Source organism: Mytilus galloprovincialis, chromosome 5 (genome assembly GCF_965363235.1).
Source record: "Mytilus galloprovincialis chromosome 5, xbMytGall1.hap1.1, whole genome shotgun sequence".
NCBI classification, from domain to species: Eukaryota; Metazoa; Mollusca; class Bivalvia; order Mytilida; family Mytilidae; genus Mytilus; species Mytilus galloprovincialis.
The window spans coordinates 11,882,531-11,906,785 of record NC_134842.1 but is presented as its reverse complement, the minus strand read 5'-3'; the positions used below and the strand labels follow the sequence as shown (position 1 = coordinate 11,906,785).

At 34.1% G+C, this 24,255-nt stretch overlaps 2 protein-coding genes across 5 annotated transcripts in view; both read right to left on the bottom strand.

Annotated features, from left to right (window-relative positions):
* LOC143075157 (argininosuccinate lyase-like) overlaps positions 1 to 8,179 on the bottom strand; it is a 56,197-nt gene extending 48,018 nt beyond the window's left edge. Inside the window, 4 exon segments of the mRNA XM_076250484.1 lie at positions 4,272 to 4,355; positions 5,417 to 5,524; positions 5,942 to 5,994; positions 8,035 to 8,179. Coding sequence (XP_076106599.1) covers positions 4,272 to 4,355; positions 5,417 to 5,524; positions 5,942 to 5,965 — 216 coding nt within the window. The 5' untranslated portion in view covers positions 5,966 to 5,994; positions 8,035 to 8,179.
* Positions 8,180 to 16,540: 8,361 nt separating this feature from the next.
* LOC143075156 (E3 ubiquitin-protein ligase RNF34-like) overlaps positions 16,541 to 24,255 on the bottom strand; it is a 23,812-nt gene continuing 16,097 nt past the window's right edge. For all 4 annotated transcript variants that reach the window (XM_076250481.1, XM_076250480.1, XM_076250483.1 and 1 more), the window contains exon 7: positions 16,541 to 23,836. In XM_076250481.1, coding sequence (XP_076106596.1) covers positions 23,643 to 23,836 — 194 coding nt within the window. In that variant the 3' untranslated portion in view covers positions 16,541 to 23,642. The remainder of the gene's footprint in view (positions 23,837 to 24,255) is intronic.

Here is a 24,255-nt window from a genome sequence, read left to right as displayed (position 1 = left end):
CATTTACACCTTGTCATTACGACTCCGTCCTGTGTGTAGTTTACCAGCCACTGGACCAATTAACTCCTACAAAACACTTAACAGTTTACATTTACACCTAGTCATTACGGCTCTGTCCTCTGTGTAGCTTCCCAGCCACTGGACCAATTAACTCCTACAAAACACTTAATAGTTTACATTTACACCTTGTCATTACGACTCCGTCCTGTGTGTAGTTTACCAGCCACTGGACCAATTAACTCCTACAAAACACTTTACAGTTTACATTTACACCTAGTCATTACATCTCCATTAAATGTGTAGCTTCCCAGCCACTGGACCAATTAACTCCTACAAAACACTTAATAGTTTACATTTACACCTTGTCATTACGACTCCGTCCTGTGTGTAGCTTCCCAGCCACTGGACCAATTAACTCCTACAAAACACTTAACAGTTTACATTTACACCTTGTCATTACGGCTCCGTCCTGTGTGTAGCTTACCAGCCACTGGACCAATTAACTCCTACAAAACACTTAACAGTTTACATTTACACCTTGTCATTACGACTCGGTCCTGTGTGTAGCTTCCCAGCCACTGGACCAATTAACTCCTACAAAACACTTAACAGTTTACATTTACACCTTGTCATTACGGCTCCGTCCTGTGTGTAGCTTCCCAGCCACTGGACCAATTAACTCCTACAAAACACTTAATAGTTTACATTTACACCTTGTCATTACGACTCGGTCCTGTGTGTAGTTTACCAGCCACTGGACCAATTAACTCCTACAAAACACTTAATAGTTTACATTTACACCTTGTCATTACGGCTCTGTCCTGTGTGTAGTTTACCAGCCACTGGACCAATTAACTCCTACAAAACACTTTACAGTTTACATTTACACCTGGTCATTACGGCTCCGTCCTGTGTGTAGCTTACCAGCCACTGGACCAATTAACTCCTACAAAACACTTAATAGTTTACATTTACACCTTGTCATTACGACTCGGTCCTGTGTGTAGTTTACCAGCCACTGGACCAATTAACTCCTACAAAACACTTAATAGTTTACATTTACACCTGGTCATTACGGCTCCGTCCTGTGTGTAGCTTCCCAGCCACTGGACCAATTAACTCCTACAAAACACTTAATAGTTTACATTTACACCTGGTCATTACGGCTCCGTCCTGTGTGTAGCTTCCCAGCCACTGGACCAATTAACTCCTACAAAACACTTAATAGTTTACATTTACACCTTGTCATTACGACTCCGTCCTGTGTGTAGCTTCCCAGCCACTGGACCAATTAGCTCCTACAAAACACTTAATAGTTTACATTTACACCTTGTCATTACGACTCCGTCCTGTGTGTAGCTTCCCAGCCACTGGACCAATTAACTCCTACAAAACACTTAATAGTTTACATTTACACCTGGTCATTACATCTCCATTAAATGTGTAGCTTCCCAGCCACTGGACCAATTAACTCCTACAAAACACTGAATAGTTTACATTTACACCTGGTCATTACGACTCGGTCCTGTGTGTAGTTTACCAGCCACTGGACCAATTAACTCCTACAAAACACTGAATAGTTTACATTTACACCTTGTCATTACGACTCCGTCCTGTGTGTAGCTTCCCAGCCACTGGACCAATTAACTCCTACAAAACACTTAATAGTTTACATTTACACCTTGTCATTACGGCTCCGTCCTGTGTGTAGCTTACCAGCCACTGGACCAATTAACTCCTACAAAACACTTAATAGTTTACATTTACACCTTGTCATTACGGCTCCGTCCTGTGTGTAGCTTCCCAGCCACTGGACCAATTAACTCCTACAAAACACTTAATAGTTTACATTTACACCTTGTCATTACGACTCCGTCCTGTGTGTAGCTTCCCAGCCACTGGACCAATTAACTCCTACAAAACACTTAATAGTTTACATTTACACCTTGTCATTACGGCTCCGTCCTGTGTGTAGCTTACCAGCCACTGGACCAATTAACTCCTACAAAACACTTAATAGTTTACATTTACACCTGGTCATTACGACTCCGTCCTGTGTGTAGCTTCCCAGCCACTGGACCAATTAACTCCTACAAAACACTTAATAGTTTACATTTACACCTTGTCATTACGGCTCCGTCCTGTGTGTAGCTTCCCAGCCACTGGACCAATTAACTCCTACAAAACACTTAATAGTTTACATTTACACCTTGTCATTACGACTCGGTCCTGTGTGTAGTTTACCAGCCACTGGACCAATTAACTCCTACAAAACACTTAATAGTTTACATTTACACCTGGTCATTACGGCTCCGTCCTGTGTGTAGCTTCCCAGCCACTGGACCAATTAACTCCTACAAAACACTTAATAGTTTACATTTACACATTGTCATTACGACTCCGTCCTGTGTGTAGCTTCCCAGCCACTGGACCAATTAACTCCTACAAAACACTTAACAGTTTACATTTACACCTTGTCATTACGACTCCGTCCTGTGTGTAGTTTACCAGCCACTGGACCAATTAACTCCTACAAAACACTTAACAGTTTACATTTACACCTGGTCATTACGACTCGGTCCTGTGTGTAGCTTCCCAGCCACTGGACCAATTAACTCCTACAAAACACTTAATAGTTTACATTTACACCTAGTCATTACGGCTCCGTCCTGTGTGTAGTTTACCAGCCACTGGACCAATTAACTCCTACAAAACACTTAATAGTTTACATTTACACCTTGTCATTACGGCTCTGTCCTGTGTGTAGCTTCCCAGCCACTGGACCAATTAACTCCTACAAAACACTTAATAGTTTACATTTACACCTGGTCATTACGGCTCCGTCCTGTGTGTAGCTTCCCAGCCACTGGACCAATTAACTCCTACAAAACACTTAATAGTTTACATTTACACCTTGTCATTACGGCTCCGTCCTGTGTGTAGCTTCCCAGCCACTGGACCAATTAACTCCTACAAAACACTTAATAGTTTACATTTACACCTTGTCATTACGGCTCCGTCCTGTGTGTAGCTTCCCAGCCACTGGACCAATTAACTCCTACAAAACACTTAACAGTTTACATTTACACCTGGTCATTACGGCTCCGTCCTGTGTGTAGCTTACCAGCCACTGGACCAATTAACTCCTACAAAACACTTAATTGTTTACATTTACACCTGGTCATTACGGCTCCGTCCTGTGTGTAGCTTACCAGCCACTGGACCAATTAACTCCTACAAAACACTTAATAGTTTACATTTACACCTGGTCATTACGACTCGGTCCTGTGTGTAGCTTACCAGCCACTGGACCAATTAACTCCTACAAAACACTTAATAGTTTACATTTACACCTTGTCATTACGACTCGGTCCTGTGTGTAGCTTCCCAGCCACTGGACCAATTAACTCCTACAAAACACTTAATAGTTTACATTTACACCTTGTCATTACGACTCGGTCCTGTGTGTAGTTTACCAGCCACTGGACCAATTAACTCCTACAAAACACTTAATAGTTTACATTTACACCTTGTCATTACGGCTCCGTCCTGTGTGTAGCTTCCCAGCCACTGGACCAATTAACTCCTACAAAACACTTAATAGTTTACATTTACACCTTGTCATTACGGCTCCGTCCTGTGTGTAGCTTCCCAGCCACTGGACCAATTAACTCCTACAAAACACTTAACAGTTTACATTTACACCTGGTCATTACGGCTCCGTCCTGTGTGTAGCTTACCAGCCACTGGACCAATTAACTCCTACAAAACACTTAATAGTTTACATTTACACCTGGTCATTACGGCTCCGTCCTGTGTGTAGCTTACCAGCCACTGGACCAATTAACTCCTACAAAACACTTAATAGTTTACATTTACACCTGGTCATTACGACTCGGTCCTGTGTGTAGCTTCCCAGCCACTGGACCAATTAACTCCTACAAAACACTTTACAGTTTACATTTACACCTTGTCATTACATCTCCATTAAATGTGTAGCTTCCCACTGACCAGACCTTATCATTTCTTGCAAAACAACTTTATTGTTTAGATTGACAAATATCTATTTGCTACCTAATTATAGATATTTGGAGACTATTCACTATTTATTCTCTAACTCTCCCAAGTCGCTGCATCAATTATTCAAATTTTAATATCTTGCTAAGATGCCTCTTTACAGGACTTGCCACCCATGGATATATGTAAATACTACACACATGTACTGTAACAAGTCTGTCATTACTGATTGCAGTGAGTATATGATTTACTACCTTTAACATCCTTTCATTTGCTGTATGTATATCTTCGTCACCTGGTTTTACGACGAAGCTTCCATCTTCCCACATACTGTATACCTATAATAAATATATATAGATTCATTTAAAAAATAATTTAACATTTACAATTACTTTGCTACCAACCTACATGCTTATTACAGCTCTGCTCTTGTGTGAGTAACGTTTATAATTGACTAAAAAAAATAATTCAATTAAGTTAACTGCTGTTGACATGGTTAGCAAAACATTTTAGTTAAATTAAGACAAACTGATTCTACTCTACTTCCATTTGAATTTGAGAATAATAGAACAAATATTGATTTGGTATACTTTCTTTTTTCCTCTTTACCTATCTTCTGTTTAACTACCACAACTAAAGGGTATTTTTTGGTAATTTATTTTTATCTTATCTGAAAAAACTCCTGTTGAACTACCACAACTACATTATCAAATTAAGATATCTATATTAATAATCTGGAGACAGTTGCTATTATTTACTACATGCATAAATAACTGAACCTGTTCTAATCCTTTGTGGATAAGGTCTCTTTCTGTCTCTGAAAGTAGTCCTGCTTTACATGTAGCTTTCACATAAGCCATGCTCCCCTAAAGCGGTATGAATAGGGTTATAATATATACAACTTTTTTCATCTGTAAACTTTAAAATTTACAAAACAGACTCAAAACACTTGGTCTATGGATAAAAAGATATATGCAGACTAATATACATATTTATGTGACTACAATGTAAGTACCGTACAAGTATTTAACATCATTTACAACTGGCAAAAAAAGCTGATCTGCAAGAATACCAATACATAAATTAGATTGTTAGCTTTTCCCGTTTGATTTGTTTTACAGTTGTAATTTCAGCACCTTTTATAGCTAAATATGTGCTATGGGCTTTGCCAATCTATAAAATTTGAAACTCCAAATCAATTTAAAATAACTCTCTCAATTTGGTTTCATGGAATGAAATTAATAACAAATAAACCAGATATAATCTTACGGAAAAGCAAAATAGAATAGAAACTGTAAGGTTTGAAATTCAAAATAAAATATCACTATTTCATGTATAATTTCCTCCCTGTAAAACCAAAGAGTGCTGTCCTTAACCTCCTGTCCAGGAGTGTCACTACCTTTATATCTGCTTCCCACATTCTTTTATCATATGATATGGAGGCATTAAATTTCTCCATGATAGGATCAGTGGCTCCAGTAAACCTGCCACCCCATAACTTGTTACCCTGGAAATGGAAATGAAATAATACATTGTATAAACAACAGTTCTATCTGCACTTTTTCTCTCTCTCACTGGTCTAAATTATCATCACCATAAAAATGCTGAATAAGTGTAATTTGATATTCTTTTTATCTTTATTAGGTATTAAATCAATTTGCATACACTTCAAATTTTATATTTTTTATTTTACCAAGGACTCTTATATTTACAGGTTTCTATTTTGAAACTTTAAACAATTTTGAAAGTGAAATGAGGCAATATTCAAAATTCAAAGTTCCCGGGATATCTAATGTACTTTAGATATTTTCAAGTTCTATATTTCATTACCTCATAACATTAGGAATTAAAAGCTTTCTACATGTGTTTTCCCCCTAAAATATTTTACATAATACAATTTATTGTACATGTATGAAGAACATACCTCTGTCATAGTTTTGTCTGCCATAGCTTCACAACAGTCTAAAATCACAATTGCTGAAAATAATTGTTTTAGCTATTATATACTATACATTTTATGATATAATATATACATGTACTATCATTTAATTTCACATAAATGTCCAACTTATGCTTTTTCATTATAGTCTAACTTTATGACAGTTAAAACAGTGTAATCTTATCAAATTAAAAGATATCTAAGGGGACGACCATTTGATATTCTGGGGGGGAGGATTTTGAAAAATAAATAACTCAGCCTTGATAATCACAAAAATAAATGTTTTGTTCTGTGGTAGTTTGAAAATAAATTACCTGACTTGCAATGTATTGAAAATAAATAACTCAGCAGGTCTAATCGAAAGTATGAGATGGCACCAGATTCTTCATAAATTCATCTTTTTTCCCAAAACAAATCGGGAAACACTTCCCAATTTTTTTAATAACAAAAGTATAAATATTATTTAAATATACTTGAATTGTCTGAAAATTGGTTTCATTTAATTTGAGGTATATTGTCTCAGGAAACCTTACCTCACTTTTATTTTAACAGGGCCGTAACTACATTGAGGCAAATGCCTCATGTAGGAAATTTCAAAACCAAACACTTGTCTCCATATTAAATTGTGTTCACGGCGAGTGCCTGGCAAGAAGCAAGTTCTGTTTTCCCTCAGACGTAGCACTGATTTTTTTGGATCAATGCTTCTTATTTATTTGTCTTTTGTTCATTGATTGCCCTTCTGTATATATTCTGTTAGTGTTGCATTCCTTTTGTAATCTAGTAATTTTGTTATGAACTTGATTATGAGTTTAAAAAAAACCAGCAGCCACAGACTTAACTATGTGAATTCCATTTTTGCTTTATCATGCACATTGGTCTTTTGATGTTGTCCCTAGAAACTTAAGTCTTACACTGAATTTATACATTTTGCTTTGAGACCAAAATATTGCCAAAATTATTAAAACAAAACTTGCATTTTCAGATTAAGAAAGGGTCTTCGGAACACCCAGAAAGCATGATTTTGCATCATTTGTTCATAATAGCTTCTAAGGTTAATTTCTGCAGAGGATGATGATTAATTCTCATTAAATGGTACATAATGACTTGACTATACATGTATTATTTATATTAAACAAATCATTTAAAAATTGTATGTTTTCGAATATCATAAATATAGTTGTGAAAATGAATAACCAGTCCCTTGCTTAAATGAAAATGAAAAATCTTGCTTCAATAGTGCAGCAAATGAATATTCTGTCCTCTTAGTTTACAAAAATAAATAACCGATCAAAAACAAATCCTCCTGCCCCCCACCCCCAGAATATCAAATGGTCGTCCCCTAACCACATTGAATATACATGTATAGGAACTGATTGAAAGAAAAAGGCCTCCAAAATTTAAATGCTTTTTAAAAGGCATAAATTATGATAAACTTTTAGGCAGATGATATCTAGGGGGAATTGTTGCCTTTAACATCCTCATGTGTGCCATAGTATACAAAATCAAGTATTAAAGTTTTTGTTTTTATAAATAAAAACCTAAATTTTCAGTTTCTATTTTTCTTTTATGCCACAAATATGAAGCAAAAAGGGGAGGGGGGGGGGGGGGGGGTGAAATTACACTGCTGAAAAATTTGGGTCATGAGTTTTAAAGTAAAGTAGTGATTTGTTCCAGCTGAAAAAGGTTACAAACTAGTACTAGTCATCAGCTGTCAAAAGGATTAACATAAAAATGTCCATATATGCTTTGAGTTGGAGCTGATGAAGTTTTCTATATTTTTTATATAATTTGTACCAAAAGTAGTACACCACACTATAAAAAATATTATCATGGTTATTGAGAAAGAGCAGGTGAGATTTTTAAATTTTTGTTTAATGTCTAAAAGTGAAAGTGGAACAGGATGGAAATTGAAATTTTCAAGTGTGAGCCTATAGTGACCTATGATCGAGCAAGGATTTGTATTTTTACTATACAAATCCTTGGATCGAGTAAAAATGTGCTCTAATTTAATGGGATTTATGGTGCTGGGACCCTGAGAATGCCCATCCAAGTTAAATCTACATTTATTTATAACCTACATGTATTTCCAATGCTCTGTCTTTTCCCGCAAAATTCTTATAGAGTTATTGTTCTTTCTCAGGGGACGCAATCAATAATCAGATATATACAATTTATGTCCTACAGGCCCCGGTTTTGTGTTAAGGTCTTCAAAATATTCCTACTGCAGTAAAGACGATCTTTACATCTATTAAAAACCACTAATGGATATAAACATATAAACAAATAAACTCAACTTATACAAAGTAGCAATATAATACCAATATAAACAAAACACATGCAATACACCTGAGTGAAAACCAAAGCAGCATATCATGATATACATAAATACAATACATACAAAAAGAAAATTTTCAAAAAAACTAAGCTCGTACAAGAACTATAGCAATGACTTGATTTGGCATTGCAAGCAAGTGAGGCTTCAATACAAATCAGTCAAAAGAGCCAAAGGTAATGTCGCAGTAAGCAACTCAGTCAGAAAAAAAACTCAAGTTGAGTATTGCCGTAGTATAATTACAAGGATTTGTATATTAAGAACTTAGTATGACTATATAAATACTTGATTATTATAAATCTTAAAAAGCTAAACATTGCTAAAAAGAACATTTTTTATATTATTATTCTGTAATTATGTTGACCGAGCCCTAAACCTAACCCTAACCCTAACGTACACTAAACATAAACGTAACCCTAACAAATAATAAAATATTATTAAAAACAAGAATGTGTCCAAAGTATACGGATGCCCCACTCGCACTATCCTTTTCCATGTTCCATGGACCGTGAAATTGGGTAATAATCTAATTTGGTATTAAAATTAGAAAGATTATACTATAGGGAACATATGTACTAAGTTTCAAGTTGATTGGACTTCAATTTTATCAAAAACTACCTTGACCAAAAACTTTAACCTGAAACTCCCACTTTCATTTTCTATGTTTAGTGGACCGTGAAATTGGGGTCAAAAGTCTAATTTGGCTTCAAAATTAAAAAGATTATATCATAAGCAACAAGTTTACTAAGTTTCAAGTTGATTGGACTTCAGCTTCACCAAAAACTACCTTGACCATGTTGACCAAAAACTTTAACCTGAAACTCCCACTTTCATTTTCTATGTTCAGTGGACCGTGAAATTGGGGTCAAAAGTCTAATTTGGCTTTAAAATTAGAAAGATCATATCATAAGCAACAAGTCTACTAAGTTTCAAGTTGATTGGACTTCAGCTTCATCAAAAACTACCTTGACCAAAAACTTTAACCTGAACGGACGGACACACAGACGGACGCACAGACGAACGGAGCCACAGACCAGAAAACATAATGCCCCTCTACTATCGTAGGTGGGGCATAATAAGCCACTTAGAAACTCACGGTCTAAGTCAATGACTTGATTAATAGGCAGCCGGTGAAGAAACTCATTGCCATGCATGCTACCAAATATTTGTGTATATACATGTCGATTTTGAGGGGGAAAACACGAAGTAGACATACAGTTTTGAAATGACTAAAACAGAAAAAGCTAACAGTCATCTTGCCTCATTTGGTCAGGAGTTCCATTTTCTCTCTCTCATGCTATAATAAGTTCTTTTGCTGTACCCAGGAATGTTTCAACATTGTCTCTGGCACAACATTGACGCAGCAAAGGTATTCAAATAAACAATTTCTCATTGTGGAAGAAATCATTGAACTTGTCGAATTTTCCTAGAAAACACATATGTGCATGTGCCTGTCTTCATAAATCGGGAAATGTTACACTAAAGTTAAACTTTCAACCACAAAAATTATTATAATCAGATTCGGTCAAAAGTTTTACCACTACTATAGTATAAGGTATATATTCTATTTCGTGTAGGTATAATGGGACAAACTCATCTTGTTTAGAAATGGAAATGCAAAAACGAAGTTTACTTCGGGAACACAGAAAAAACTAAATATGTAAATTTTGAATATAAATTTAAATCCAAGTTTAACGCTACATACCGTTATATACCTACACTTCTATGATACAATAATATATAATAACCTATACATACCCTTAACAGTCACCGTGAAGGTATCCGTTCAATATATTATTTCTGGCATCAAACGAGATCAATACTCTTTGGCAGTTTTATTGGAGTGTTTGTTTGCATCAGTCCAATAAAATACCCATAGATTTTCTGATATTGGATTTAACATATGGTCTCCACGTTAAACTAATACTTTAAGACAAACATGCCGCGACAAAAGTGTTTGCAATAGGGTTTGGTATTCCGTCCCCTCTTAATTCCCCCCTCCCCCCTCAGTTTTGCAAACATCAATGTCATGACATGTATTATTGTGTAGCGCTGCTGTTGATGAGGCCCCTCATGGGGGGGGGGTCCTAGTAATCACATAATCACCATTTTTTTGCCAATATAATCACATAATCATTAAATATTTGCTTATCTTTAGTAATCAAATAATCATAAACTAAAAATATAGTCCTAGGTAATCAAATAATCATGAAATATTTGGCTTAGTAATCAAATAATCATTAAAAAAACGGTCAAGTAATCACATAATCAAAAACCCCATGAGGGCCCTCGTTGATAATGCTTTGTATATCAGTGCAACTTCACCTTTGACTAATTTATGGTCCAGGAGAGCATAATTAACGTGACAAGAACGAGTTAAATTAGTTTTATTAAAATGATTCTGAAAATGTTTGCCTTTTTTTCTTCTTCGAATATTGTTGGATACAATTTAGATGTAATCTAAGAATCGGTTTATTACTTATGGCGTCAAACGGAGAAAGGACATGTGCAGTTTTCCCCTGAATGTTTTCACACCAGAGCCATTTATTATTTAAAACAGAGAAAACTCACAGAATCACGAATGCCCTTAAATACTTTGAGATCCTAAAAATGTAACCAAAAGTTATATGCCATATCACAATCATGAATGAATGAAGATTCCAACTGCAAAGGTCTGCAAAAAGGTGTAACACTAAAAAGATGGCAGTCATATATCATAGATTAGTATTTCAATTTATTTATGCAATTCCTGATCTTTATTTTTGACACTGAAGCTTGGAAATGTGATGAAAGAGGAAACTTTAATATTTTACTCGATTTTCTGCCTGAAAGAGAAGACATTAACTTGAGTTTCTGTAATTTAAAACAACTTTGTATTAAAACGTATAAAATTCTACAATTGCCATGTGAAGTGCTGCATAGCATTTTTCTATTGTCTGAGATTTATCTTAACATGTTGATTATCATATTTTTTTTCTTCATTAGATTCAGCTTCAAATGATGAAATAAAGGTTAATGGAGTTGTCAGTTTATTTTCATTCTATGAGTTTGACTGTCCGTCAGGTAGCTTTCGCCCCTCTCTTAAGGTAAGAGTATTTTAAGTTTGAAACATATATTGGCGCTTCGAACATGAAACATCCCCTTCCCTGTTGTTTCTTTGAAAAGTCTTTATTATTTCAGCTTATTTCCATGTATTCAAAATGGGATGATTCACAATGCCAACACAATCCTAAAATCTTATAAACTTCTTAGCATATGGTAAAAGTGCTTATAAGTTTAACAGTATTTGGTAAGCTCGATGCAAAGTTTGATAAGCAAAATTTAACATAAGTAATATTTCGCTTGCACAACTGATGTTTGCTAAATTGAAATATAGTTGACATTTATCTATAGTAATTGAGAAAATAATAAAATCATGAAAATGTAATATTTAGTTTTATAAGTTACTTAATCATGAATGTGATGCCAAGGGCAACTTGCAGTTACGTACGGACCGCTCAAAGTGTTGCCGATCACTATGAATAAGGATTCTTAACGTGCAGAGAGCGTGACACTCTCTCTACGTACACATACTGACCACACGTGGCTGCAGAGAGCGTGACACTCTCTCTACGTACACATATTGACCACACGTGGCTGCAGAGAGCGTGACACTCTCTCTACGTACACATATTGACCACACTTGGCTGCAGAGAGCGTGACACTCTCTCTACGTCCCCATACTGACCACACGTGGCTGCAGAGAGCGTAACACTCTCTCTACGTACACATATTGACCACATGTGGCTGCAGAGAGCGTGACACTCTCTCTACGTGCACATATTGACCACACGTGGCTGCAGAGAGCGTGACACTCTCTCTACGTGCACATATTGACCACACGTGGCTGCAGAGAGCGTGACACTCTCTCTACGTACACATATTGACCACACGTGGCTGCAGAGAGCGTGACACTCTCTCTACGTCCCCATACTGACCACACGTGGCTGCAGAGAGCGTAACACTCTCTCTACGTACACATATTGACCACATGTGGCTGCAGAGAGCGTGACACTCTCTCTACGTCCCCATACTGACCACACGTGGCTGCAGAGAGCGTAACACTCTCTCTACGTCCCCATACTGACCACATGTGGCTGCAGAGAGCGTGACACTCTCTCTACGTACACATATTGACCACACGTGACTGCAGAGAGCGTGACATTCTCTCTATGTCCCCATACTGACCACACGTGGCTGCAGAGAGCGTAACACTCTCTCTACGTACACATATTGACCACATGTGGCTGCAGAGAGCGTGACACTCTCTCTACGTCCCCATACTGACCACATGTGGCTGCAGAGAGCGTGACACTCTCTCTACGTCCCCATACTGACCACACGTGGCTGCAGAGAGCGTAACACTCTCTCTACGTACACATATTGACCACATGTGGCTGCAGAGAGCGTGACATTCTCTCTATGTCCCCATACTGACCACACGTGGCTGCAGAGAGCGTAACACTCTCTCTACGTACACATATTGACCACACGTGGCTGCAGAGAGCGTGACACTCTCTCTACGTCCCCATACTGACCACACGTGGCTGCAGAGAGCGTAACACTCTCTCTACGTACACATATTGACCACATGTGGCTGCAGAGAGCGTGACACTCTCTCTACGTCCCCATACTGACCACACGTGGCTGCAGAGAGTTCTAGATACATGTTTCTTAGTACATAAACCATATCATTTAACTTTGACATACATTTCAAATATATGTTCAGTACCGTAAAGGCAAACATATATAGCATTTGATGTCATGAAAGCAACAAGCATGAAAAGAAAAAACACTTGACAAATTTGCCATATAAAGAATGTAAGGTAAACTAGGATCATGTGAAGGCGTAGGCATCAACTATTTGCCACTAGATAAAAACACACAAGCATGTAAAGGCATACGCATCAAATGTTTGCCACTGGACGTTAAGCAAACAAAAATCATATTAAGGCATACACATCAAATATTTGACACTGAATGGTCAGCACACACAATTCATGTAAAGGCATACACATCAAATATTTGCTGCTGGATGGTAAACACACAACAAGCATGTAGAGGCATACACATAATATATGTGCCATTGGATTTTAAGCAAACAAGCATTTAAAGGCATATATACACATCAAATAATTGCCACTACATGTTAAGCAAACAACAATCATGTTAATACTGTATGAAGTAATGACAGAAACGAAATTCGTGGCCTTACTCTCATCTCTCTGCATATGTTTCTGTGAAAATGTCATGATATTCACTGAAAGCAAGATCCGTTTATCAAACATTTAAAAAAATAATCTTATATTACACTTTTCTAAAAGTAAGAGATGTCAACAGTGCAAGACAGATTATGTGCAGCAATAGGATATAGTAGTTACAACTGGTAAACATTCACAAGATTCAATGAAACAAAACTTAAGCTGAAATACATAATGGAATAAGAAAAGAACATGTTCATGACTGAACCTATTAGTAACATGGCAGGATCCAACAGTAGAATAGGAATTGCCTTCACTTTCTTGAGAACATAAGTTCAACTCAATCTAGTATTTGGTTGTGTTAAAAGAGAGACAGACGGTACTAAATGGATATCAAACGCGTAATTAAAAAAAATGTTGGCAATGCAAGAGCGAAAAATTCTCAATAAACAAACATCATTTCACAACATAGAAAAGTTAAGACGTAGCAAAGCAAAACCACCAAAAACAGGGGTGATCTAGTGTTCTGGAAGATAAGAAGATCCTGGACTGCACATGGCACCCATCTAGAAGCTCGTGTAAATACAGTCACACCCTGTGATAATTCAAATTCCGTAGTCCACTTTCGCGGAAAAGAGGATACATATTTAATGTTTCAAACAATTAGAACAGATCTGTCATTATCTGTGAAAATAATACTTTAAAACAATCAAACAAACTTGAAATGGTGTCTGTAAAACCTTTGGAGGGATGATTTCAACTTCACCACTTGAACCTCTTGGTTAAATAGCTTCCTTGTTAGGAGCAGTTCTAGATCAAGGAAATCATAAAAGGAAATAAAAGCCTGAGAATATCATATCAACTGAGAGATATATGGTAAATATGCAGGCTCTGATGGACTGCTGCTTCATAGAAATGGAAGGAGCAGAGTGCTGCTTCATAGAAATGGAATGTTCACAATTGGGAAACTGAAATCATCTCTTCTGTCCTAAAGTTATTATTCTCATCTGTTAAATGTCTTTTAACCATAAATTTTCTGTGTTTTTGTGTTTTGTGGATTTTCTTTTTGTCCTTTTTGTATTTGCCAATGGTGTTGTCAGTTTTTATTAGACTTTTGGTTCTTTATTGTCTCCTTTGTATTGTTTTCTTTATTTTTTCCCCATGTCATTGGCATAACAATTGTTAAAATCATCTGGGGCGTAGCTCCATATACGCTGTCACGCCATGGCGTGCACATCGTGGGGTCTAAAAAAATTATTTACGCCGGAAAATAAAATAAAAATACAAACTAGTAATAACGAAATATAAAATTTAACTTAACCAAGCAAATTAGAAAACGATACAGTATAACTATTTTAATAACGTCACAATTATATTTCAATATGTAAAATCAACTCTGACCGAAATCGTTTTTAATTTATTTGCGTGAATTTTCTGGTACTCAACGTAAAAAGCATAAAAAGCAACATAAACTTGAGCAGTTCAAAGCGTGACAAGCCTAAATGGCAAACTTTAGACGATTTTTTCACTAAAAATCCTACTAACAGTACCAATAGTGATAGTCATGCAGAAACACAACCAGCAACAAATCAGGACAATATAGACTCTGAAACGTCACAAATTGACGATGTCAGAACTTAGCTTTAGCGCCACATCAGTGTCAATGTCAAAGACAGTACAAAAAAATCTGGGACCATCTTATCCAGATATTTCTTTGTTGAAAGATTCGACATCCTTAGGAAAAGATGTAAAATTACAACTTTTGACCGACAAATGGAAAGATGTCCACACCTTCAAATTTCTGACAAGGTATATTAACTCTATTTCAATAAAAAAAAATATATAATGCGCTTCGTGGAACTCACAGGGCTGCAGGGGTTGTAAACCCACGTCTTTGTTTGGATATAAGGGTTGTAAATTTCGTACATAATTTTGGCAAAACATAACCAATTGACTTTTGTTCCATTTTTATCTCGCAACTTTGGATCCGACCCTGAACAATTTAATGAATTACAGTAACCTTTATACAAGTTTGACTGTCCCTTTGGTATCTTTCGCCCCTCTTTTATACGTAAATTACGATAACGGTAATCATGGTAATCTGAATTCCCTCTTTAAATTATTGTGATATTTTGAAAGGCTACTTCATATTGTTCTGTTTTGACACCTTCCTGTCGAAATAAGGCGTCAACGCATTCAAGACTTCAAGAGAGAGGTTGAACGCTGGCGAGCTCGCTGTCGAATCCTACCTAGTGATAAAGTGCCGACAACACTGTGTCAAACGCTTGATATCGTTAATCCCGCATTGTATCCGTCTATTGATACAATTAATACTGTGTGTTCTAACAATGTCCGTTGCTAGTGCTACAGCTGAAAGGTCGTCTAGCGTACTGAAAGGTTTGAAAACGTACATCCGTTCCACAATGAGAAATGACAGATTGTCAGCTTTGGGTTTAATGCACATCCACCGTGATTTTCAGGTAAACTTAGACAAGGCCATGAACGTTTTTGTTGCAGCTAAAAAACGAAGGGCAGATTTTTGATGTTTCTCAATAAAAAATTATTAAATACAGTCTTAATAATTTGCTATCAAACCAATTTTAGGCCCTCAGAACGCACCATTTTGCGTCTAGCCAAAAAAACCTTGGGGGGGGGGGGGGGGCAATCCCCCCCCCCCCCTGGTTGGCGTGCACTTCAAAAGGACCCAGCTACGCCCCAGATCATTTACTGTAAATTCAGAACTAATTGCATGCATCTATTTACTGTTATTTTGCTATAACAGACCAAAATGCAAAAATAATTATTGCCATAACTTGAAAAGCTGAATACAAATTAATTTGTTTGCTTTCAGAATGAGAATTATTGCAGTACTCACCAAAGTCACATAATTTGCAATAATCTTATAAAATTGCAGAAAAAAATGGTGTTGTCTCAATATTTAGGTATTGATAGCTACCCAAACTTTGTACAATACAAGAACAAACAGGAAACAGATATGGACAAATAAACATATTTTTTTTACAAATGATGTTTTATTAGCTCAATCAGTTAAAATTTACATCTTTATGCATGATTGTTTACAAATAACATTACTGTACCAACTTTGTTTATTACAATACAGATTCCTTATTCATAACTGTAAAGTTAACTACTCCATAATACACATTCATTATATAGAGGACTTTTTTTTGTTCTTATCTTAATCTTCAAAGAACTGTGCATAAGGGAGACTACTTAAAAGAACAAAAATAAACTCTGTCATTGCACTATACTTGTCTGGTTCGTTACAATAGCAAAGCAGAGATAAAATAACATGGTAAAATAAATCAATACAATTCTACTTGTTTATATTACAGTGTAACCTGCTTAATCCAACACCTGAGTATTCCAACATCTTGCTTTAACTAACACATTTTTATGGTCCAAAAAAAAATGCCTATCCATGCAAATACACCTGAGTGTTCAGACACCCTGCTTAATTCAACATTTTTTCATGGTCTCCTAGTGTGTTGGATAATACAGGTTACACTGTATTACAAATAACAATAACCCTGTATTGATATCAGGTATTGGAATTTTTGTAAATTATTGTGTCTACATGATGTTTTCATTATTATGAATTATGTAATCAGATGATAGTCACTCAATAAGAACTCACATACTGATATCTAATACACTATTTGTATACAGAACTTTCCTGAAATCACATCATAATATGATTCTCACTGTTGTCCTCTACAAAAATCACAAAAATAAATGCAGACAATAATTTCTTCTTTCAACTGTTTTTGCCCCTAAATCTCTACCAAAGCATGTACCCTTAACCATTAAATCACTGAATATCGTGGTATGATATACTATCAACTTATAAACTGGAATTTTACATGACAGATTTGTTATGTTTGAAAAATACAGCAAACAAAATAAAGCAAATGTATCCCAAACGAACCAAAATAATGGACAACAATTTACATGGAAATAATAAATTTTGTTTACCAAGTTGAAATGCAACACAAAATAAATGACTGTCTGGTAATACAGGATAACTAAGCAAAAGCTTTCCCTACAAGGATTAAAAGATACTTAAGCCATACTTGAGACTAATCAATTGGTTAAAGGGAGCAATATTTACAGTGCACCATATGTGTAATGTTATTGACCAAATGTAATCATTAAAATGAGTTTCTAGGTGTAGGCTTTTAGGCAATAAAATGTAGAAATTAAGAATTCACAAAATTTCCAATTTTCTCTAAAATTATGAAAATTAGTGCACACACAAATAAACAGATCCACAGAACTACATGCTTTTTTCAAAGTTTTTAGACTTGTGATCCTTTCAATACTAATAACATAGTCTTTTAGTGTACTAGTGCGTAAGTCTTATGTTTTACTTAGTTTTACCAAAAGTTTAAAATGCAATTGTGCAGAAAAAAAAAGCTTTATAAATTCATGGAATGAAGAAGAAATGTATGTAAGACTATGTCTAAGCATAATTGCAATAAAAATTAGGAAAACAATTCTATTACAAACTTTCTTATGTACATGAATGATTGTAGTTTAAGTCATCTTATAAAATTTAAATAAAATGTTTAATACTGTTTAACTGTCAATCTTTTCAAGACTGTTGACTTGAATTTCAGTGTGTTTTTGTTAATTCTAAGCACTTATTTGTCTTAATTATGTACACTATCTTAATGTTCTGGTGTTTGCAAAAAAAATCAAATCTTCTTATGTTTTTTCTTGGCAAAATGTGCCATCTTCTTTGTGCTTTTTTCCCCAAGTTAAGCATTTGGCTTATGATTAACAAACTGGTGGATAAATTTAATGGTGATGTATATGTTCTGTTCCCAGTCAAAAAATGGGAATTCAGTGTTAAAAACACGATTCTAGTCTTGTCAATAAAAAAGAAAACAAAATCAAAATGACTAGCAAAAATATCACATGACAAAATGATATATATAAAAAAAATAATGCACAGTTTAGACCAATATCTTGTTCTCAGACGCAACATTTAGAATAAATATCTGAGAAATACATAACTAATTTACAAGGTCTTAAGCAACATAAATTATAAATCTCTGCAAAAACATCATTAAAATTTGATAGATGGTGGATATTTAAGAAAGCTTGCTTGTATATTTAAAGGAAATATCCAATTAAAAATAAATGTATGGTGGGGTCAAATAAAAAGTGCCTCTTGACACCCCACCACCCCAACATACATTTATTTTTGGAACAGCCCTTTGCAAAAATAAAAGTGAGCTATAATGAAAAAAAATAGTGCAGACTGTAGATACAAAACTAATGATTCTTGACTGATAATTCTTAAAATAATATGGTAAACAATTTGTATTAGCAAGCGCAATTGTAAACAATATAATTTGTATAAGAAGCACAACTGCAAACAATATAATGTGTATTAGCAAATAATATAACTTGTATTATCAAGCACAATTGCAAACAATATAATTCTAATAGCAAGCATAATTGTAAACATTAAAAAAAATAGTAATGTACATGTATCACATTTGTCAAAAAACACTCAATATATGGTCAAAATACAAAAAACACAAAACACTGATATTGATCAATAATACAAAATATTAACCAAGCATATTGATATTAGGGCAAATGTAAGACAATAATTGATCTGCTTGAAACTATTTTAGAATAGGATAAAACATTTAATTTCTTTGTCGTTACTTTAAATATGACTGAAATTCATATGTGTTAAGTAATACTCATTATGAAAGAAGTGAAATTTGGTAATGTAAATAAACATCTATGATTAAAAAGATGTTTGACTATCATACCTGTCATGTTTTAAGGCATCTATCTAACCAGAGAATCAGTTATATTCTATACAACCTGAGACATGTACCACTGTGGATTCATTAAAACTCGTTGGATACCAATTTTCTTGGGTTTCATGGGTCAAATGTTTAACGAATAACAAACTTTCTATAGGCTTTGTATGAAGTGATTGGCAAAACCACAAAATCAAATAGCCACACAAACACAAGTTTTTCTTAGTATTATTTATTTGATTGCATTGTATCATGTTTGGGGAAGGTTAACTTTCTGGTAATAAGACCGTCACGGCCTGGCTGGGGAATTGGGTAGGCAAATGCTCACATTAATCTGTACCGATGCAGGCTCCAAATGTCCTCCTTTATACGCCATAACTCATGGTGGTGCTCCTATTTAAAGGAGGTTCATACGGAGACAAGACAAGACAATCCACAAAAATTGACACCCACGATAATAAATGAATCCACAGTAACTTATTCCTGCTGATAGCAACATGAATATCAAATACACTGAATTCTAATATTGAATGTGTTATTTTTAATATGTGATCAAAGCAAATACATGTATGTAGCAGGCATATGTACATATAACAAGTTTTCCTTCCATTCACAAGTTTTTGTACTCAGAACACTTTACATTAAACATAACAACCGATACATTTTTCTACACTATCAGAACACATTCACTTTCCTGAGAATCTGAAAATGGAAACCCTTTCTCAAAATCTGGTATTGTATTTTATTACAAAACAATAATGGGACAAAAATTGTCATATATAAAAATTGAAATCATCTCACTCGGAATCACTGATGTTATCACTTTATCAACGTAATTCCAGAGGGGCACATGAGACACAAACATAGTTAAGGGGAGACAAGTAGTTGTTTCTGCAGTCAAATGAGGTGGGAATTTTAAAGGTTCAACAGGTCAAGGAAGCCCTTTAAGCTAATGAGAAATCTGTGATTATGAATAGTAAAATTGGCAATTATAAAAATAAACTGAAAATATTGTAATGAGATCTTTAGACTGTCTGTTCGTCTAATTAAAAAAAAAATATAGTATACTTGTTGGATTTCACAGTTGGAAAATTTTGTCCAGAATGGATAGTCTGAGACATTTTCACAAGCCTTTAGTGATGAGTACAAGTGTTTCAAGACATTTTATATCATACACAGAGAAAATAAAGGTCCACAATGACCAACAACTGGACCATCTTAAACATATGGCACAACAATAAAATTATCATAATCAACATTAATAACTTTAACAAAGAGCTAAAACATATTAATAAACTCCATCAGTAAATAAGTAAGAACAATTCTTATAAAAAAGACTTTTATTGAATTAAAATAACATATTACCATTTAGGCCATTGTCTTTAAGCATAGGAGTTTGAGACGACTGTAACAGTACGAGAGGTTGTCAATGATAATTATCTATTTACAATTTGTTGGCTTTGAGTCTTTTCTTCATCAGATAATTCATTAACTTAACCTGTATGTTGACAGTTATATGGTGATACACCTCCATACCAAAAACAACACCTGTCTACTCTAAAAGTTACAAAATAGCAGCCTCACCAGGTTGTATAAGATTGATTGGTGTTTAATGCCACTTTCAGCACTATTCTGCTATTTAATTGCGGCCAGTTTTAACTGGTGTAGGAAGCAGCAGTCAAAGAAAACCACTGACCTTAAATAAGAAATGTAACAATCCTAGTCAATGAAGATTAGAGTTGAATGCACACGCACGAGAAGGGTTTGAACTCAAAATATCAGTGTTTACTAGCTAATGATAACAGAAGTTAAACTACTACGAAAACTCTCACATAGGCCCCAGTTGTATGGAAAGACCAGTAAATGGAAGAAATCATTCTTAAACTATGTCTCTCTTATCTGGAGGAGAGAAATAATAGAATAATGTCTAGTTAACGTAAATTTTATTGGATTGTCTCATGTAAACAAAGCTTTTTAAAAGCAAACTTTTATTTAATGTTTAGTTCTATCAATTATATGTTTAATAAGCAATATGTTGCCATCTTATATAATGTAAGTTTGTTAAATTTTATATATTGTATATAATGTTAGTACATTTCAACATGATGAATAAATATATAAAGTAAAACAAAAAAGTAACAAATTTATACATCTATCACAGGAAACTGTGTCACAAATAAAAATCTACCAGTACATGTGTTATGAACGAAAAATGTATTTCTCTTTCACATATGCAAATGCAAAATTGTTGAAAATATGGCTGCACTGTAGCAATGCATTTACAGCATTAAGATTATTTATAAATGATGTACATTACAAATCATAGCTTGAAATATTTAACTAAAGCAAAATGTGTAAGCATATAATAAGAAGCAATATTTCAAGATACTATCTTTAATTAACACATTTTTGACAAACTTGCCCTCATTTATATGTTGAAAAGTATATGCTGACATAATATGATTGATTTGCCATTTTAGGCATATACACTTCTTTAAAAATTATAAAATGTTTAAGTTAAAAACAAACCAAAAAAGAATAACACACACAAAATTTGGCACAATGCTATGATTGTATTCTCATTGCTAAGGCCAAGAAAAAATTATGTCTGTTTCAAGATAACCTATATACATGTATTCTAATTTCAATAAAAGTCTAGTCTGTTTCACCAAAGTTTTTTTTACAACTCTAATATAAAATTTGGTGCTTTAATTGAAAATTTGGATCTTTAAACTTATAATCTCTCACAAACAGTTTTCCACAACATGATTTTTCCAATCAGCTTTTAACAACAAAACAATCACAATCTTACTGCAATAAAATTGTCTAAACATCAAACATGAACAAACAAAATCTTATGTATCCACTGTTTTTCTAACATACGTGTATCAATAACAACATCACCTTAATCTTAAAACTTCTTTAACATTCTATGTTATGTTCACCATGTTCTTTTACAGCTAAACATATTGATAGTGCAAATTAATTTTTACTTTTGTGTATACTAGGTGAAACATGAGTGTGGATGTTTTTTCTTTCATTTCTGTATTCCTTGTATTTTGCCACCCCATTTTTCTTTATTCTTTATTTTCGTGCCATATTTTTTAATTTTTTGCTCATTTTATAGTTTTAATTTCATTGTCCAACTCGGAAGCAAACAAAACTTAACATCATTGTTTTATGTACACACTTTTTAAAGAATATTTGCTGTAAATTCTTCATTCTATTTACTTTTTTACAACTGAGCATTTACACGACCTAAATAAAGCAAATTTAACAATGAGGTATATTTGTCTATCACAAACTTAACAATAAGTTAAAGAACAAAATATACCGCAAATAACATCTCTTAAGGATCAGTGGAAATTTAAATATTGCTTCTGACAGGAAAAGCATCATTACATCAATAGTAAAATTTGACAACCTTGGATGCAGGCTATAGTGTTAATATACAGATTAATGTGTAATAAGTCTGAAAGTATAAACATTAACAGACACAAAATTTGCACTATTCTATGCTTTTGTTAAATTCTTCTACAAAAACAAATAATTAAATTAAAAGTGATATATTTAGATTAAATAATTATTTTTAACTATGAATTTTCAAGGGACAACCTTCTTTGATATATGAGAGAAGCAAAAATTACAGCTTTTTATTTAAAAGTTATTTTCTTTGATAAAATTGTCAGAATTGATATTCTAAGATGAGACAGGATAAAAAAAAAATTAAATGTGATAGAAAAAGACATTCATTAATACTTAATCTTTTCAAAATACTGAAAAAAAATTGGCAAAACATACTTTAACTACAAAATCTTGAAAACTATACATAAACAATGTATATTGTTAAAATTCAACAAAAGGTACATTTACAATAACATCATGTACTCATTAACAAGATATAAAATTTGACTCCCTGAGTCATAATTTTTTTGATTTTTCAAAACAATCTACATGTATATCAGATTGCTTTTAGGCCATAAAAAAATTTATTAGCTTCTCTGTTCCTTAGTACCTGTTTTGTCTGTTTACTATTACAAAACTAAAAAAATTCTGAAAATTCTTTCACATTTGACGACTGTTTCAAAATAAATCACGATTAGGTATAAAAATTAATCATTATTTTAATTGATTGAAATTTCAAATTTGAATGTGAAATTTTAATTTGAAAAGAATGTGACCAAACTTCATGGATTTGTTGATGTCAAGAATACTTCTGTAGAAAAGATAGAAAACCCCCACCTTCATGTCTAACCTGATGTGTTTAATTTTGGCATGAGAAGTTAAAAAAACATTTTTTGTATGGCCTAACTTCTAAAGGTACGAACAACTCTAACAACATACTGTCTACAAATTGGACATTCTGAGAGTCTTTTACCACATTCTGTGCAGGAGACCATGTGACCACATTCTAACAGCACACAATCCACCATTGCATCCATACAGATCTTACAAACTTCATCTTCAGGGGTTTTACCATTACTCGTTCCACCACTACCTTCTAAAATGAAGAAAATAAAACATTTTAAAATCAGAAATTCAAAATTCAAAGAATCATATCTTACAGACACAAAAACAAACCCAGAAATGACTTGTCTTTCAAAATATACCACAATCTTTATAAGATATATGGACATACAAGTTGATCATGTTGATTCCAATATGTGACCCCCGCCCCCAGAGTGGTATTATAAGTTGATTTATACGTAGGATTTTACAAGTCTTTTTCCATTATCTTTGGTATCTAGGTAAAAAAAATGAATAATACAAAAATCTTATATCATTATTTATATCAGCCTTTTTCAGATTTTGGTAGTAGTTTGTTGATTGAAACACATGTACATGTGTTTCAGCCAATTTCAAACCTGAAAACTTTAATTTCATAGTTTTGTTGGAGTTGCATCAATAAATGTTCTACTT